Source organism: Acomys minous (assembly GCF_964271855.1).
Source record: "Acomys minous genome assembly, chromosome: 14".
NCBI classification, from domain to species: domain Eukaryota; kingdom Metazoa; phylum Chordata; class Mammalia; order Rodentia; family Muridae; genus Acomys; species Acomys minous.
Genome location: NC_140496.1, coordinates 85196694 through 85215772, shown reverse-complemented (window position 1 = coordinate 85215772; position 19079 = coordinate 85196694). Strand labels below are relative to the sequence as shown.

Here is a 19079-nt window from a genome sequence, read left to right as displayed (position 1 = left end):
ATGTGGTGTCCTCTTCTGCTGTATAGGTGTACATGCAGGCAGAACATGGTATAAATAAATAAATAAATAAATAAATAAACAAATAACTCTTTTTTAAAAAGCATGAACAGCTGTAGGCTATGGCTTCTTAAAAAACAGAAAAACTAGGAATTAAGGAAAAGTGAGAGCCACTCCCAAGAGTGGAAAGGGCTCTGAAGAGAGGGAAAAACCAGTGAACATCCTTGTATAGTGAGGGCTTTGACAGAGACTGGACAAAGGCTGGACTTGCCATGAGATTGATTAATTCTCTGAGTTCTGATGAGCTGCACCAGAGGAGGGTCCTCGTGCTCTATGTGTGTCCCCATGTCCCAACCAGAGAGGTGGTCGTGTGTCATATGCTGCCCACCCAGGGAGTGGGTAGCTGAAGCCCAGCTTTGTCCATCTCTGACTCTAGGCCTGTTAGCATTGACATTGACTGGCTGCTGGCTGCTAGCCACTTGGTGGATGTTACTGTCCCCCATAGCTTGCAGGTGTCTCAAGGGCTAGGAATTACTTTGAGTTCTCTTGGTTCTCATGCCTCACCAACAAGCAGCTCTTTGTCTTCAGATTGGCCTGGGCTCTCTTTCCTAAGGTAGGTGAGGGCTTTCCTTCCATCCTTACTTTCAACTTAGCTTGTTGTAAAAGCTAGAGTATATGAAGAAACAATAGAGCCTGTTTAGTTTTGTTTCTGTTACTGTGATAAAGATAGCGATATGAGGCAACCTGACGGGGTTTATGTCTTCTTACAGCTCTGGGTAACAGTTCATCACTGGGGAAAAGAGAGGGCAAGAAGTCAGGGCAGGAACCTGGAGGCAGGACCTGAAGCAGAGACCATGGAGGAACACCCCTTATTGGCCTGCTCCTCTTGACTTATTTGCTTTGCTTTCCCAGAATCACCTGCCCACACGTGACACTGCCCCCAGTCACAGCAGCTCCCTCACATCTATCATTAATCAAGAAAATGCCCCACTGCCTTGTCTGCCAGCCTATGTTTGCATTAAGCCAATCCCATTAGATTCTGTTGTCTGTAATTCAGAGTCCTGAGAGATCTCCATGAACTGATAAAACCCTGGAGTCAGACCATCCCACTCCCACTGTGCCTGGTCTTTTGTTACACGGAGCCACTTTGGACAGCTGACTTCATGGCCCTTGGGAACCTGATCGTAGTCCATTCTGGGTTTTTTGTTTGTTTGTCTTTGTAGGTCTCAAGTCACTGGGCAGAATGGGCTTCTGAGCCTGCAGCCTTTACCACTTTTAAATTTCCACGCATGGGGTATCTTCTGAAGTATCTTCCACACATTGTCCTGGAGTTGTGACACTTCTTGGGGCTATAAAGGCTCTCCATGAGCTTCTGGTTGCTACTGGGGGCTCATGGCAAATTGTTTAAAGTCATTAACTCCAAACCAACAATAAAGTGCCTCCTTTTTGTATTCCTCATTGCCTGAGCAAGGCAGCTCTTGGAGGAGGGCAAGACAAGAACCCAGTTGGAGATGGGTGTCTCCACTCACCGCTTCATAATGACAGCACTGAGTTGAAAACAAATCATAAAGTCAGTTAATGCTGATTCACCGAGCATCTCTGAATTAAGAGCAAGAGGTACAGCCAAGAGGAAGACAGATAAGGACTCTCCTCTGTCTTGCATTGTGCTTGGGGTGGCAGTTGGACAAGTCGGAAACCAATAGAAACAATCCTGGGAGAACAGCAAGTGCTGTTCTGAGGTTAAAGTGGGACAGTATGGCGGAGGTAGAGCGTTTGCTGTAGCCCCGACACACATGCAGAGGCAGGAGGGGGAGGGAGGGCCACATTCTGGAAATACAGGGTTGGCCATGTCACACCTGAAATGGCAAGTACTTAGTGGTGCATTTAGTTAAGTCTGCCATCCTAGGGAAGGTCAAGGCTGGAGCTGTGAGTTCGTGAGTCCTTGGACTGTGAGTGCAACTGAAAACTGAGTCCAGACAAAGAACACCAGAGAAAGAGCGAAGTACAAGAGGCAAGCAGAAGGACACATGGCAGGCAAAGAAGCTAAGATCAAGGAGCCTGAGAGACAGTCTGGTGCTGCTGACAGCATGGAGGGCTATGGAGAGCTTTCCAGAAAGGGTGGAAGGGAGTCTGGGACATCAGGGGCAAAGACAAACTTGAGGAAAACGTGTTAGTACTTAAAGAAGCAGAAAATTGAGACAAGAGCTAGGAGGTGTCACTGCCCTGGGACAGACACCACGGCTGGCATTTTATGTATACACGGGCTTCATTTTCAGCCCATCCTTGTTGTGGACTGCCCTGTGGCTTCTCCTCCTCCTTAAGGAGGGAGAAGGGTCATAAAGGCCGGGAAACTAAAGACTAGACTCCGGAAGCTCAGAAAGGTACGAGATTCACTAGGCCCTTCTCCAAGTAGTGTCAGCAGGAAGCAGTGGCTGGGAGAGGAGACTGTGCGCCATGAAACTGCCTACAAACTGGGTTGGGAGCCACAGAGATGCAACTTGTCTCAGTTGTCACCCATACTTGGGAGAGTTTATTAAGGTGATCGAGCTGCTCCTCCATGTTCCTGTAAGGAACCCCGATATAAGAACGCGTTCACCAGCTAGACTTGGGTGGAATACTTTATTCAGTCTGCGATTGGTGCCTCATCTGGGATGAATGGATCTTGGTTCACGTCTCCCCAGGGAAAGCCGGAAAACAGAGGTGGGAAACAAGACACAAACAAAATTGGCCGGGTGGTGGTGGCACATGTCGATAATCCCAGAACTTGGGAGGCAGAGGCAGACAGATCACTGTGAGGTCAAGGCCAGCCTGGTCTACAAAGCGAGTCCAGGATAGCCAAGGCTACATAGAGAAACTCTGTCTCAAAAACAAAACAAACAAAAAAAAAAAAAAGAAAGAAAAAGAAAAGAAAAGAAAATTATAGATGACCGAAGATTTAATGTAGTAGGTGGCAGATTTGTGGCTTGAACATAGTCTTGTGTAATTACAAAGTCGTTAAACTATCATCAAACCATCATTCCTTCCCTAATAGCTAACCCAGTCAGACTTCCTGTAAATTAAATTTGTACGTGGAAGGTGTAGCTGAGTGGTGCTAAGCACTGAAACAAACAAACAAACAAACAAACAAACAAACAATACCTTGTATGCTTAACCAGAATATTTATTTGGAAAATGACATAAACTTCCAAGAAACTTTAGTACTAGCCAGTAAGATTTGCTTCTTGCCAGCTCCAAGAAGAACTAATTACACGGTTTCAATTACGATGTGGCTCCTGAAAGAATAAGTGTGGAAAAGAGGAGGAGGAGGGGGAGGTCATTGCTTCAGACATTGTGTTGGGAAATAAGGGATCTTCCCACCTGATAGCTGATCCAGTCAAAGTAATTGGCCACTCTGGTGTAAACCCCTGGGAACTCTGGCCTCCCACAGTTCTCGCCCCAGCTCACGATGCCCCAAATGTAAGTCACATTGTTGATGTCCTGGCAGACCAAAGGGCCTCCAGAATCTCCTTTGCAGGCATCGATGGACCCATCGTCAGTACCTGAGAGAGAGAAAAACCACATTTCCTTCCATCTGTCAGGGCCACCGGGCCACTTTCCTGCCTTCTGGAAAGACTTGCACTGTTTTGAACTTTGCCTGACAGGGCTGCCCATGGGTCACCACTGGGATTGTGGACTGAGATGCAACATAGGAGGTCATTTGTAAACCTTCTGTCTGTTTCCCTAAGTTAGCATCATCTTCCTGCTTGTCTTTGTACTTTATAGCACTGTGTAAGGGGATGCAGATAGAATCTGCGGGGGGGGGGGGTATCAAAAACAGACTGATGTAATGCGTGTCCCAGGCTGACCACTGGGCACTCACCTGCACACAGCATTTCCTTTTCATAGTAGCGATTCGAGTAAAACTGAGAGCAGTTGTCTAGTAGCTTAACTTTGCCCCATCTAAGTGAGTACACCTTTTGGTTATCTATACAAAGTGAGAAAAAAGACATTTAGAAGCCACAAATGAGAAATCCAAATAAAAGGTTGTCATAACTTAGTGAACCACTAAGAAGATAAATGAATTTACATTACTAATTATTACATACATTAATTATTGAGAACATTTCCATGACACATTTAAAATCATAGTATCTTCACATAGTTTCTAGAACTATCTTTATAAATTTAAATGAGCGGTAAAGGAAAGTTATCGACCACCTGGCTTGAAGTCACAGAATTTTAGTAAAGAGCTCACCTCTGTGTGACTGGAGTGTGTAACCCTCTCCTGCTGCTGTGCTCATCAGGGGAATTGCATAGGGAGGGCAGTGACAGGGCTTTTCACGTGTGTATCTTTGATGTCTTTGCTTACAGCTACTAATTTCCTTGAAAGGACTATTAGAAAACAGCCTTGGAGAAGCACAGGGGAGGTGGATAGGGTGAGGAGCCAGACTTTGTCATGTGTTTCCTCTGCCATTTGCCAGCTCACAGCAGTTTTATGATGCAGTTTTCCGTTCAGTGTCTGCTCACTCACTGTGTACAGTTCCAGGGGCTAGGCCTGCCTCACTCCTCACCAACATCTAGAATCTTCCTGCACAAAGCAGTTGCTTCATAAATACTGAGTGTAACTAGTGACTGCATGAAATGGCAGTAACTGAGTTGCATACCTTACAAATGTCTTCTGCCAAATCACTCTCCCTGCCCACAACTCAGCACTGTGTTGAGCAACACAGTACGTGGAGCTGTGAGCTCCTCTCGGCTTCTAATCTCTCAGGAGTAGTGTTTCTCTAGGTCAAAAATGGTGCAAATCTTATTGGCCTCAAGGATGGTCTCGAACTCCTGATCCTCCTGCTTCTGGGAGGTTATAGACATGTAGCATCAGAGAACACATTTGGCCTCTTGGTTTCAGTCCTGGCGATCAAATCCAGGAACTAGTACATGCTAGGCAAACACTCTAGCACTAAGCTGCATCTCTAGTTTCCTGTGGTCTCTGACAATGGGTTCTGAGCAGCCACTCAGGTTGTGAGTCCAGGTAGGCAAGCCCTAGTGAGTGAGTGAAGAGGTTTCTGTACCTGCTATTTCTCTAGGTACTACAGTGGTCCCCATGCATTTCTAGTCTAATGTCCAACCCCCGAGGTAAAGCACATACCTTTCTCTCGACCCCACCCGGAGATGATGCATGTGTCATTCGGTTTGAATAGATATGGAGACCATGGGACACAGGCAGGGATAGACTTGGAGAGCTCACAGTCTTTCTTGCCCACAGACTTTTTCAGTTCAATCAAAGCGATGTCGTTTTGGTAGGTGGATCCATTGTACTTTTCATGAACAATAACTCTCTGCACTGTCTGAACTTCCAACTCAGAGTTGGGTTTTAGCCAGTCTAATAACGACGTCCATACTTGGTATTGGTGAAATTTACTGGGTCTGTAAGAGAAAGGAGAGGGAAGTGTATATCAAGGAAATGATATGAAGTTTGATACTTATTTATAGTCTTCCCCCCCCCCCAAGGCTTCTCTGTATAGCGTTGGCTGTCCTGGACTCGCTTGTAGACCAGGCTGGCCTTGAACTCACAGCGGGCCACCTGCCTCTGCCTCCCAAGTGCTGGGATTAAAAGTATGCGCTGCCACACCTGCCTATATTTTTTTATTTTTAACATAGCCACCTCCCTTGTCTTCTCGCAGCCCCATCTTCCTCATCCCCGCTCCCCTAGTCCTCAGAAAGGGGGAGCCCTCCTCCTCTATCATCTGATCCCAGTCTATCAAGTCTCATCTGGACTGCCTGCATCCTCTTTCTCTGTGGCTTGGATAGCTAGAATCTGGAAACAACCTAGATGTCCCTCAACCAAGGAATTGATATAGAAAATATGGTACATTTACACAATGGAATACTACTCGGCTATTAAAAAACAAATCTTGAAAATTGAAGGCAAATGGATGGAACTAGAGAAGATCATCCTGAGTGAGGTAATCCAGACCCAGAATGACACGCATGGTATGTACTCAGTGATAAGCAGATACTAGCCACATAATACAGGATAACCATGCTACAATCCACAGACCTAAAGAAGCTAAATAACAAGGAGGAACCTAGGGAGGATGCTTAATTCTCATTCAGAAGGGCAAATAGGATAGACACTGGAAGTGACCGAAGAGAAGGAACAGGACTGCGCCTACCACAGAAGTCCTCTGAAAGACTCTACCCAAAGGGGAACCAAAGCAAATGCTGAGACTCACAGTCAAACTTTGGGGTGGAACACAGGGAGTCTTATGGGAGAATTGGGGGGGGAGGATAGAGGGGTCAGGAGCTCCACAAAGAGACCTAGAGAGCCAACAAATCTGGGACCAGGGGCCCCTGCAAAGACCATGCACCATGCGTAATAAAGACCTAGATCCCCTGTTCAGATATAGTTGATAGGCAGCACAGTCTTCTTGTGGGTCCCTACCTCTGACATGGACTCTGATGCTCACTCATTAAAGGATAATTTCCAGTTTCTGAATGTCTGTATTGTTGGTGATATGAAGCTATAAAATTGAGATCATTTAGGGCAGCATTAGCTGAGTGGTAAGTAGAAAAAGTAATGATTCCCTAGGTGTCCCTATGATGTCATTATCCTTTCCAAATAAAGAAGGATGTCACAAAATGGATTGTCCATAAGCATAAAACTTGAAGAGTTAAAATATCTTCCTATATTCTCTGTATATCATTAAAATTATCTGTAATCAAGCCGGGCGTTGGTGGCGCACACCTTTAATTCCAGCACTCGGGAGGCAGAGGCAGGCGGATCGCTGTGAGTTCGAGGCCAGCCTGGTCTACAAAGTTAGTCCAGGACAGGCAAGGCTACACAGAGAAACCTTGTCTCAAAAAAACCAAAAAAAAAAAAAAATATCTGTAATCTTGTTTTTCCATCAAATAGCATAAACTGAACAGAATTTCTTTTTCCTTAATAATGGCTCAGACAATCACAGTACAGTTCCGCAGCAGTGTCCTAGGAGATAATATGATGTTTGGATGTTTTTATTTATGCTTAAGTGGTCCAAGAATGCTGTCATCCATGTTGACTTGGATTATATTATAGGCTCAGGGATCATAAATGTTTCTTGAAGGGTAACTCTGCTTATACGGCTTACTGATCATAGATTAGTGTTGACCAACTATACAGACAAGGTGTTGGACCAGGCTATGGGGTGAAGAAGTTAGCAAAACCAGAAAGTGTCGAGGATAGAAAACACCTATCACTAAATGGGTGGTCCCAATGGTGAAGAGACATATTCCGTGAGAAGTGAGAGCAGTGGGCAGGAGAAAGGCTCTTAAGAACTTAGCAGGAGGGGGAAGATTCCATGGGAAGTTAAGGGCTGGGTTGAGATCTCAGTAAAGAGAAACATTAGCTAGGTAAGGAAGCTCATGTCGAGCAGATAGAGTAAGAATGCACGAGGGCCCCTTTGCAGGGAGAGCAATTGCTTTTGAGTATCTGAAGAAGCCCAGAGTGGGTGGATCAATGGGCAGGAAGTGATGCTGTGGGGTGGGATGAGACTGGTGAAGGAGAGGAAGAGCAAATCATATAAGGCCTTCTATGATTTATATGTGCTGACATTTTGGTTTTGATGCTTGGCTGAAGAGAACTGCAAGCTCTTTGAATTGCGTGTGGCTACACCGTGGAGAACAGGCAGGTAGGGCATGTAGGTTAGACAGAGTGCATGTAGGTAAGGCAATTAGAGGGCAAGTTCTGTAATCCAGATGACAAGAAGAAGCAGGTGATAGTATAAAGGAGATAAGGGTTGAGAAGCAAGTGGTGAAAAATTAAACACTAAGCCAGAATGCCTGGGCTGTAGGGAGGTTGAAAAAGTGAGATACAATGATTCATAGATTTCTACCTGTGTTAACCACATAAATGGTGTTTGTTAAAACAGGAAACACTGCAACAGGACCTTATTTAAGAGGACTGGCATATAAGCTAGGCCTTGGACATTTAGAATTCAATGCTCTCTCTCTCTCTCTCTCTCTCTCTCTCTCTCTCTCTCTCTCTCTCTCTCTCTCTGTGTGTGTGTGTGTGTGTGTGTGTATGTATGTGTGCACATGTGTGTGTGTGTGTGTGTTCATGTTCTTGTGTGCTTATATGTGTAAGGAGGCAAATATGTTTGCAGGTACACATGCATGTGTGTGCATGTAAAGGCCAGAATTAAATCTTGGGTATTGTTCCTCATGCATTTCCCACTTTTTTGTAGCAAGATCTCATTGGTCTGGCTGGCTGGCCAGCAAGCCCCAAGGAGCTCCCTCAGTGGCTGGTGTTACAAGCACATGGCACCACACTGAGCCTAAGAATTTGTGATGTCAGTCCTGCAGCTCAAAGTCAGGACTTCATGCGTGTATAGCAAGCAATTAGCCAACTGAACCGTCTCTCCAGCTCTCCAGCTCTCAATATAATTTTTATATAGCTGGGAACTGTGGACGGATGTTGACTGTAGGCCTGTGGTTGAAGAAAAGGCTCTACTGTGGCTACCATTTAGTCACCTTAGAGTGGGATGTTGGAACCACAGAGAACTTTAGGAAGACTGAGCAAGAGGAGAAGAGGAAGCCAGGCTGAACACTGAGGAACTCCAATTGTTCAGAGGCTCTGTGAGGCAAACACAGCAGAGGAGGTCCAGGCAGAGGGGGAAGAAAGAAGCCAGGAAGGATGCTGGGACACTGAAACATCTTTACGAAGGGAGGTAGAAGGCTGGCTGTTCCAACCCACGAAGAATTTCCCAGGTGTCACTGAATACACACTTCATCATTCAGTGTAAATGCCGCCACTCAGAAAGTTAGGCCGCCCGAAAAATGTGTTAATGGAGGCATTTGTCTTCATTGCAACCAAATGCTGATGACGTCCTGGCTCTACCACCTGACTGACTGATTATATAGCTTCAGCTAAGCCATTTATTTAGTGCTTCTTGGTTCAGTATGCTTATCTGCACAGTGGGGGGAATCCTAGATACTCCTTAGGACTGCGAGAATACTAAACAGGATAACGTGTGAAAGTGCCTTACCTAGGACCCAGTCTGTCAGAAGTGCTCACTGAACGACACTGTATTTACTCTGAAGTCCAAACTGAGGCCGGAATCCTTTTGCAAATTGACCTTGATTCGTCAATCAATCAATACCTTTGGAGGATGGCTATCCCATCACTATTGTGGGCTGAATTTTATTTGATGCACGGAAGATGTCCTAAACTCCAGTGCGACTGAATTTGGAGCTGTTTCTTTTAATCAGGTAATGAAGGTTAAACGGTGGCCATAAGGGTTGGGTTTTAATCCAGTAAGGCAGGGGGTTTCATGGGGATAAAGAGAAATCTCAGAGCAACGTGTGGCCAGAGGAAAGGCCACTCAGGGAGTTCATAAGAAGGGATCTCACAGAAGCCAAGATTGACTCCAGAAAAAAAAAACGATGCCGCACATGGATCTTGCATTTCCAGCCTTCAGGATATAAGAACATAAATCTGTGCTTTTAAAGCCACCCAGTCTGTGGTATTTGTCAGCAAAGTAATATAGCCATATATAATGCTCCTTGCTGGACATGTGTTAGACTTGTGTTTTCATCTGTACCCCTCCCTGGTACAATGCCTCGCCTTCAAAGCAGCTTTGAATCATGGGCACATGTAAATAATTTACCAAACTCAAAAGAGTGATCCTTGAATAGCATCGAGCATTGAGCATTGGACACACATTAAATATGCGCAAGGGTATGTAGATTTGAAAAGCGATCTGTGGTTGTGGAGTAAAACTAGCTCTTTAAATGTCCTTGTCATGGAAAGACCAGAGGGAATGCCAAGTTAGCATTACTCCTTCAGAAACGCTCAGTCTGGAAGGCTTTCAGACAGCTGTGTCCTAGCACAATGAGACAAATAAACTCACCCTCTATCTAAGCTCCACCCTTGCAGGAGTTTAGCACCCTGCTCTGTGGAAAACACAGTAGTTTCTGAGGGACTGGCCCTGCCGTCCAGGCCATGAATACCAGAAGGCATTTAACAGATAACAGAGTGGAAATCAATTTCTCATACAAGTGCTTACCTACCATCTACCATCATCTCTATTATTTATTTCTCATGTCTCAAGAAATCTAAAACGGCACTGTAGACGTGTTTTACCTGACACAGTGAGCAGCAGTCAGAACCCAACAGCTACCGATATAAATTCCCCCACAGGTGATTTTTTCGCCATCCTTAATTGCCACCTGCCATGGGTAGTCTCCCTGTAAGAGACATTTGTGTGGTTACTGCCCTACTACCGGATGGTGTCACAGACAGGCAGCCCTGGAACATTCCCAGGCAAGGTCTCGGTGTCCTGTGAGCCCACTGTCCCCTCATTTGTTTCTGAGTCCGGCTGACCGTCGGAGGCGTTGGGATTTTCATGCAGGCTTACCACCTTCGCTGGCTGCCCTCCAATCACTCTCTTCTTTCGAGTGTGTGCGTTTCTTTTGACTCCACAGGATAGTTTAGGTAATAAGGACTTTATCCGTTTTCTTTCTTCAAGAAAAGTAAGAAAGGGAATCATTATTATTTCTTGAAGCCATTATCTTGTGGATGGAGACTTCCTGGTTCTATCTATCTATCTATCTATCTATCTATCTATCTATCTATCTATCTATCTATCTATCTATCTCAGGGTGTGTGTGTGTGTGTGTGTGTGTGTGTGTGTGTGTGTGTGTGTGTGTGTGATATGTTTATGCAAGTGCATGGACATGTCTATCAAAACCCAGAAGTCAACCATCAAGATGCCTTTCTCAATCCCTTTCCACCTCATTTTTTGAGGTAGTCTCTCACTAAACCTGGAAATCACTAATTGGCTAGGCTGGCTGTCCAATGAGCTCCAGTGATCTGCTCCCTATTCTTTGCCTTAACACTGGCATTACAAACATGCCCCAGCCCGGGCTTTTTATATGGGTGCTGGGATCTAAGCTCAGGTCCTCCTACTTGTGAATAGATTATATATGTAATACATGCACACATGTTATATAGTGAGTGTCAAGTAGGCCACACTCATTAGTAAGTAGTTCGGGGAATTAAACAGTACTGTTTACCTTATTGGGAAGTTGACTTGATTTTCTAAAGTTCTGACTAAAAGTGGACTTGGAGTGGAAAGCTGGCTGAGAGGCTAAACATTTACCAACCTCTGGTAGATGAGAGATGCCACATGTCCAGGCATCACTACAATGAGAACTCAGGGTGTGGCATGTGTCATATTTTGAACTCATCAGAATAAGCTTATGATTTAGAGCAATGCACCTTTCATTGGTGTGGTTTTTCACTTTCTGGAAGAAATTCTTTTAAAAATCATTAATACTAGTATTATGATAGCGAGTACTTTGTGTATGGGTCCATACTAAGTTATATAGTCTCATTATATATTACCATAATTAATAATTTGTCACCATATGTATTAATTCGGAGAAGTCACTTGCCAGGGACCCTGGATGATTGGCTCAGCAGGCCTCCTAGGTGAGCTTGTATGTGTGATGTATTTGTCAACAAGAAACTGTGGTAGAACAAGGCTCAAAGCATAAAGTTGCAAGAGAGTCCATACGGAAAGACAACGGGACTGTAAGGATGGGTTCTTTATTCTCTCTCTGTATTTGCCTTCTTGTAAAAAATGTCAAGAAGTTAGTTTCCTCAAATGAGGAGGGCACAATGTTACTAATGATTGTTTTGGGCATATCAACATGGGATAGAGTCCCAAGGAAGAGAAGTTGCAAATGAACATGGAGAGATTTATTTTGATCTTGTTTAGACACTTACAGTAAGAGAGCCAACCTCATTCACGGAAGCCTGTGAAACCAGGATGGATGGAATATGAAAACAAATGTTTCTTCAGTAAATAAAAATGGAGCGTGTATGAAAATCCCTCTTGCCTGACATCTGTAGATTGGAAATAAAAATACTGTACTCGGTGGCTTATTTAGAAAGTTGTTAACTAATTTGAGGCCCTGAAAATTAGAAGTTAAAACCACGTTGCTTTCATTTTAGGATCTCCCCAAACAAATTGGTATATAATCTACAGTGATAAAGTTAAATAGTCAGTGAAAACAATGGAGGCCAGGTGACAAGTCAGGCTTGCTCCCTTTAATAAATCCCTGCCATCTCAGGAGCTCATATCTCATAGAGTTTGGCTCTTGGTGCACAACTGCCCAGGACACAGAGTTTTACGGCTCCCTGTTATGATGATTTATAGCCCTGAGAAAGGACAGGTCCACTCAACTAATATAGATTATTATCCGTTTCAGGAGATGTTTGAAATCTGGTTATTTTTGACAAACAAACTGACAAACCTCTTACCTGTTAGGAAAAACTTTGTGTGCATCTATGGAAATATGTCACTTCAGAACTGGTCATTTTAACTAACATGGAATTATGTCACTTCAGAACTGGTCGTCTTAACTAACATGGCTTGAAAAGCAACTCTCAAGAATAATATGAGCTTGCTTTTCTTTTCTTTTTTTAAAATATTTTATTTAATTTTAATTTATGTCCGTTCGTGTAGAAGTGTCAGATCTTGGAGTTACAGACAGTTGTGAGCTGCCATGTGGGTGCTAGGAATTGAACCCAGGTCCTTTTGGAAGAGCAGGCAGTGCTCTTAACCACTGAGCCATCTCTCCAGCCTGAGCTTGCTTTTCTTAAAAGCAATGGGAAAAGAGAAAGAAAATGTTAACATTGTTTTAAACTTAAACCTGTATCAAAATTAAGTTTTGCTTGAATTGATTATATATGCAATACATGCATATATATTATATAGTATGTATGCATATTATACACATGATATATACATACTTGGTATTAAAAATGCTAGCTGAAACCAGTGAACTACCAGTAAAAAAAATAAATAAATAAATTCACCTGAGTCCATATCAGGAGTCAAGACTTCTATTTCTTCAGTTTCCCCTCCTGTGAAAAAACAACAGAAAATCCAAATGGTTATTGTCAGGTCTCTCCACAGGCGTAACACTAGCAACATAATGTTTTGTCTGGGATGAAGATATTGCTGAGGAAAGAATAGGCCTAGCAACTTAACTTTGACACAGCAGTATTGGATTGTGTTTCTGGACTTCTCAAGTTCTCTTTGGAACAGGCCTGTAGGGGTCTATATATCCCATACCTAAGTTGTGTCCCAGGGCACGAAGGGCTCCACTCAGAGGTATTCATATAAGTACATGTATGAATCAGACATTACTCAAATAGTAACATTAAATGCTCAACAAAGGCAAATAGGGAAAGTCCAGTGCAGCTCATGTGTTCAGGGCACTAATACTTTTTATGCTAATTTTTTAAAAAGTAGCTTCAAAGACCTGGAGGATTTGGGGATACCCAGCTTATAAAATAAATACCAAATATGAAATGTGCTATATTTCCTCTGGTGTCAATTTCTTTAAAAGCTTTGGTTTTCTTTTTTAATTTAATTTTAATTTTATTAATTTATTCAGATTACTAAAAAGCTTTGTTTTTCAGCAGGAAAAATAAAGAAGACAAGAAGAAATGTATTGTGCAAAGGTAGTAGGTGCAGGGCAGCGCCCCCTATGGGTGGTTTTCTCATGGGTGTGACTGACATCCCCCTCCCCCAAAGAAAAGCTCTGCCAGCTAGACAGGGTTAGGAATGAGGAAACTGGGGTCTTGCTTGTACTTGCTTATGTCATACTCAGCTCAAAAATATAATCTATTTTTAAAAATAAAATCCCAAGATTTTAATAAAAGTTTACCTGGATCTGAACGTCCAAGGCCTGAAGAAAGACAAAACACAAATGCAGAGTTTTACCACAGTGAAGAATAACTTTTAGCTGGGAAAAATAAAACCCACGTTGTGTTATTACACATATGCCCCAAACTAGAAGTATAAAATTTGTATTAAAAGTGGACTTACCTTTATGAATTTTAGGACGTCTGCCTTCTAAAAACAAAAGGAAACAAAGCATTAATATTGTTTTATTTAAATAAATATGTGCAAATCATTAATATTTCAGAAGCTGGAGAACAACTTAAAATTAATAGTAACAAGGGTAAAAATGAACGCAAATAAAACAAAACAAAACAAAACAAAAATGAACCCAAATAGTGTGCTATCTTCTCTTAATGTTAATTCTAATAAGAATTTTTTTATCTTGGATTTAAACACATAACAAGTTCACATTTTGCAGGGACTTATTTTGAGTTTAAAAAGAGCTTGGTTATTTAGATACATCTGCAAACATTCTCAAAAACAAGTTTACTACACAATTATATGAAATTATAACTATTTTTTACCTACACTAACAAACAGGGGGTATCCTGGTTGGTCTTTTTCAACTTGACACAAACCTGGACTATTTAGGAGGAGGGAATCTTAGTAGAGAAAATGCCTCCAGGAGATTGGCCTGTAGGCGCGCCTTGGGCGTTTTCTTGACTGATGATTGGTGTGGGGGGGCCCAGCCCACTGGAGTCAGTGCCACGCCTGGGCAAGGTGGTTCTGGGTTGTATGAAAGCAGGCTGAGCAAGTCATAAAGAGCAAGCCACTAAGGCGCATTCTCCGGGGGCTTCGCTTTAGTTCCTGCCTTTGGGTTCCTGCCTTGACTTTTCTCAGTGATAAAGCATGACCCAAGAATAGGACAGAATAAATATTTTCTTTCTCAAGTTGTTTTTTGGTCATCGTGTTTTATCACAGCAATAGAGACCCAACTATGATGGAAAACTGCTAAGAGGTTAATGCAATCAAGAGATGATACAAACGCTTTGCTTTAGTGATTTTGATCTGGCCTCTTAATAGTCAGTTCAGTGGTTTGAATAGGTACAGACCCCATAGACTCATGTGTGTGAATGCTTGGCCCATGGGGAGTGGCACCATTAGGAGGCGTGGCCTTGTTGGAGGAAGTGCGGTACTGTGGAGGCAGGCTTTGAGGTCTCCTGCACTCAAGCTACGTCTAGTGTGGCATGCATTCTCCTTCTGCTGCCTGTGGGTCAAGATGTAGAGCTCCCAGCTGCTGCTCCAGCACCATATCAGCCTGCGTGCTGCCATACTTCTCACCATAATGATAATGGACTAAACCTCCGAACTGTAATATAGCCCCAATCAAATGTTCTCCTTTATAAGAGTTGCCATGGTCATGGTGTCTCTTCACAGCAATAAAACCCAAACTAAGACAGTCAGTAAGCACATTAATTTTACATCTCTGCTCTGACTTCCTCTTTCTTGATAAGGAAAGCAATACTAAAGGTGTCATTCATCCTCAAGCAGGGAGTTTAAAGTAATATTTCACTATATATACATGTATATTCGATTATGTACAAGAATTTTGTAGGAAATTAAGCTTGTGTCATATGTAGTTAATCTACTGCAGATGTTTGTCCCTGAAAACTAACAAATTTTGTCCCTTGACCTTAATGTTTATTATTTTAAATAAGAGAGAAAAGAAAATAAGAGGAAGTGGTGGGGAAAGGCTCAGACATTACAGTGGCCGGAGACTGTAGCTTCAATGGCAGCCAGGCTTACCATTCTACCTGCAGCCTTTGCCTTTCTTCCTCTCTTTACTAGGAACTAAACTAAATTTAATAAAAAATAAAGGTACTTTACCTCTGCTGCTCAGATGGTCTTTAAAAGAAATGGTTTAAGCTGATATCCTTAAAAATGTTTAAAAATATTTCTGATCATGGTTTTCTCTCCAAACTTGTCCAAGATCCTCCTTGCCCACCCAACTCCATCCCATTTTTTTTTCTCTCTCTTCAGGTAAAACCAGAAAAACAAAAAAACAAACCTTAATTTAAATACACAGACACACACACACACACACACACACACACACACACAGAGAGAGAGAGAGAGAGAGAGAGAGAGAGAGAGAGAGAGAGAGAGAGAGAGAGAGAGAATATGTTTTAAGAAATGATTGTCTCAGTTTCCTTCCTGCTTGTGGTGATAAATCCCAGACAAAAGCAAGTTGTGGCTGAAAGGGTTAATTTTAGCTCTTGGACTTGAAGGACCTGGCCACATCTGATCTATAAACAGGAACTCTTACACAGTTCACCACTGCCTGCCTAAGGAATGCTGCCATCCACGGCGGACAGGTTTCACCTTCTCACTCACTGTGGCCATGATAACCCCCACAGACATGTCCACAAACCAACCCTATCTAGGCAATTCCTCCCTGAGAGTTTTCCCCCAAGTGATTCTAGACTGTGTCATGCTGATAAATAAAACTGTCACACTGACATTAATGGAAAGTTAGAAGTCCAGGAAGTCCAATACTGGATCAAATAATGTACAAGCAAATTTAATGTCAGTCCACTCACATATGTTCAACATTTGTTTACTCCTTACTCACGAGAAACTTGTCCTAGGACATTGGAATATGAAAACAGATTGATTATACTGAAAACATAAACCTAAGTATTAAAACTATGGGAAACTGTTTTAAGTACTTCAGAGGATGCTGGAGCTGCCTGGCTCCATTCTAGAGGTTTCTAGTGGTTTCCTAGCTCATGTACCATGACAACATGGCAACAGCCTGGAATCCCCTTGGTGAGCATAAAGATGGGAAAAGCCACACATTGTGTTTTCCTTCTTCCTCCCTAAAGCCGATGGTAAATGTTTACAGGCTCAGGGCTGGAGAAGTTCCATAAATAGGGAGGGTATCCTGTTCCTCCCACGACCTTCCTCACCCTGCCGTCCTTCACCTCTCATGTAGCACCCTTGCAAGTCACCCCGCACTGCTCATTTGCTACCAATCTTTCCAAGCTGTGTCAACCTTGCTGGTTGTGCCCTCGATATATACCCAGAATCTATGGGGGGGGGATAAGTGTAAGCTGGACCTAGCTCCTTTGTGGGTTCTTCTTTATCCCCCTGTGTCACCCCCCTTTCACCAGAAAGGTTAGAGGGGAAAGAGACAGAGATCCTTGAATCTAATGTCTTTGTTTTTGTTTCTTCTTTGAGCACAGCTGCTAATAAACCATAACCATCCGCCCCCAACCCCCCAAATGACCAACAACCTTCAGCCCTGCCTGTCGAGGGCTCTAGCATTTATATACACTCTGAAAAGTTCCCAGAATTCCAAACATCACACAATTACAGAAACTATCTGCAACTCACAAAACCATGCCTCTGCTAGTGCACGAGGCAAATCATAGTCAGCCGCTGTGAAGCATCCCCATAGCCCCCCCCCATGGAACTAAAATGAAAACATATTCTTATAATATTTCTATTTTTTTTAAAAGAAACCAAAATTCCAGAATTCTCACTACAAAATACCATAATATTTATGTTTGAAAATAGTGTGAAACTTAGCATTTTGTATTCTAACTAATACAGTTAATTGAATTTAACTCTTCAAATGCACTACACGTATTTATTTATGTGAAAAGTTGTGTTATGACATACATGTGAGTGCATGTGAAAGCCAATGGACAGCTTAACAGGTCTCCTCTTGCATCATGTGGGTCTTGGAGTTTGAGTTCAGGTCACCATGCTTGGCAACAAGCACCTTTTACCCACTGAGCTATCTCACTGCTCCATACATTTAATTTTTAAGTCAAACTAAATACAACATAGACACAATTGCTCTCATCACTTCCATTCCTAGCAACCTGTCCCAGGCCCCTCAATCTCTTCCCTAGATTACTGCGGTGGGTTCTGAGCTGGGTCCCTGTCTCTCCTCTCACCTCAGTAAAGCATATTCCTCACCTAATAGCAAACACAATCACAGATTTAAAATGTCGGTTAGGTCACGTGCCTTTTCTCAAAGTCATGCAGTGGCTTCTTATTTTACTAACAGGCTTTGTTTGACCAGTCCTCACTGCTTCCGCCTAGCCTGCCCGGCTGCTTGTTCCCCAAGCATATTGGGGATGCTGTACTGGCTGGTGGCCTGGGACACTGGCTGGTGGCCTGGGACATTGGCTGCCTCAGGTCATCATGTGGAAGGAATCTCAGGGTCACCACATCTAAAGTTCCAACACTTATCCACTCATAGTTAGTTCCTTGTTCTTGCTTTACTTTTCTTCACAACACTTACAAGTTGCCATTTATTTATTCTTTTATTTATTTATTTATTTTGTGTGTGTGTGTGTGTGTGTGTGTGTGTGTGTGTGTGTGTGTGAGAGAGAGAGAGATATAGATGTGCTGGTTTAAATAGGAATGTCCCCCATAAGGTCATATATTAGAATGCTTGGTCATTAGGGAGTGGAGCTGCTTGATAGGGATCAGGAAGTGGGTGTGGCCTTGTTGGAGGAACTGTGTCACTGGGTGTGGGCTTTGGGGTTTCAAATGCTCCAGCCAGGCTCAGTGTCTCTCTCTGCCTGTTGCCTGGGGATCAGGATGTAGAACTCTCAGCTACCTCTCCAGCACCATGTCTTCCCATGTGCTGCCATACTTCCTGCCATGATGACAATGGACCAAACCTCTGAGCTGTAAGGCAGCCTCAGTTAAATATTTTCCTTTATAAGAGTTGCTGTGGCTCTTTACAGCAGTGGAACATTGACTAAGACAGAGGGACACGTGCCACAGTGGATGTTTAAAGAGGACAACCTGTGTGCTGAACTCAACTCATCGGGCTCAGAAGCCAATACCTTTACCCACTGTGCAATCTCACTGGCCCTCTCCTACCTTTTGATTTCACTTAATGTTTATTTTTTCTCTTATTTGCTGTTTTTCTTCCCCTACTGAGACTTAAAATCTATAAAGAATAGAGATAATTATTTATTTTTGAGACAAGGTTTTGCTGTGAAGCCATTACTGTTTAAGAGCTTGCTAAATAGACACACTGACCTCAGATTTACAGCCATCCTCCTGCCTCTGCTTCTTGATTGCTGAGATTTTATGCCTGATCATCTAGGGATTTTTAAATGGTATACACAGTTGGGACCCTGATATCTAGAACAGGGCCAGGGACATATAACAACACACACTCACTTAGGAAGGAAGAAATGTAATACTTATATTTTCCCCTCAGAACCTCATGAATGAGAACAAAAGTCAGTGTGGAACAGAATATGTATATATTAACTTTTAAAAAACCATTTGGAGGGGCTGGAGAGATGGCTCAGCGGATAAGAGCACTGTCTGCTCTTCCAGGGGCCCTGAGTTCAATCTGCAGCAACCCACATGGTGGCTTACAACCATCTATAA

General features: G+C 43.0%; 1 protein-coding gene across 1 annotated transcript in view; it reads right to left on the bottom strand.

Annotated features, from left to right (window-relative positions):
* Positions 1-3136: 3136 nt before the first annotated feature.
* CFI (complement factor I) overlaps positions 3137-19079 on the bottom strand; it is a 40616-nt gene continuing 24673 nt past the window's right edge. Inside the window, exons 7-14 of the mRNA XM_084756365.1 lie at positions 13857-13883; positions 13696-13716; positions 12839-12886; positions 10371-10474; positions 10097-10200; positions 5123-5400; positions 3857-3961; positions 3137-3536 (exon numbers count right to left, since the gene is read on the bottom strand). Of these exons, the coding sequence (XP_084612491.1) occupies positions 3319-3536; positions 3857-3961; positions 5123-5400; positions 10097-10200; positions 10371-10474; positions 12839-12886; positions 13696-13716; positions 13857-13883 (905 nt within the window). The 3' untranslated portion in view covers positions 3137-3318. The remainder of the gene's footprint in view (positions 3537-3856; positions 3962-5122; positions 5401-10096; positions 10201-10370; positions 10475-12838; positions 12887-13695; positions 13717-13856; positions 13884-19079) is intronic.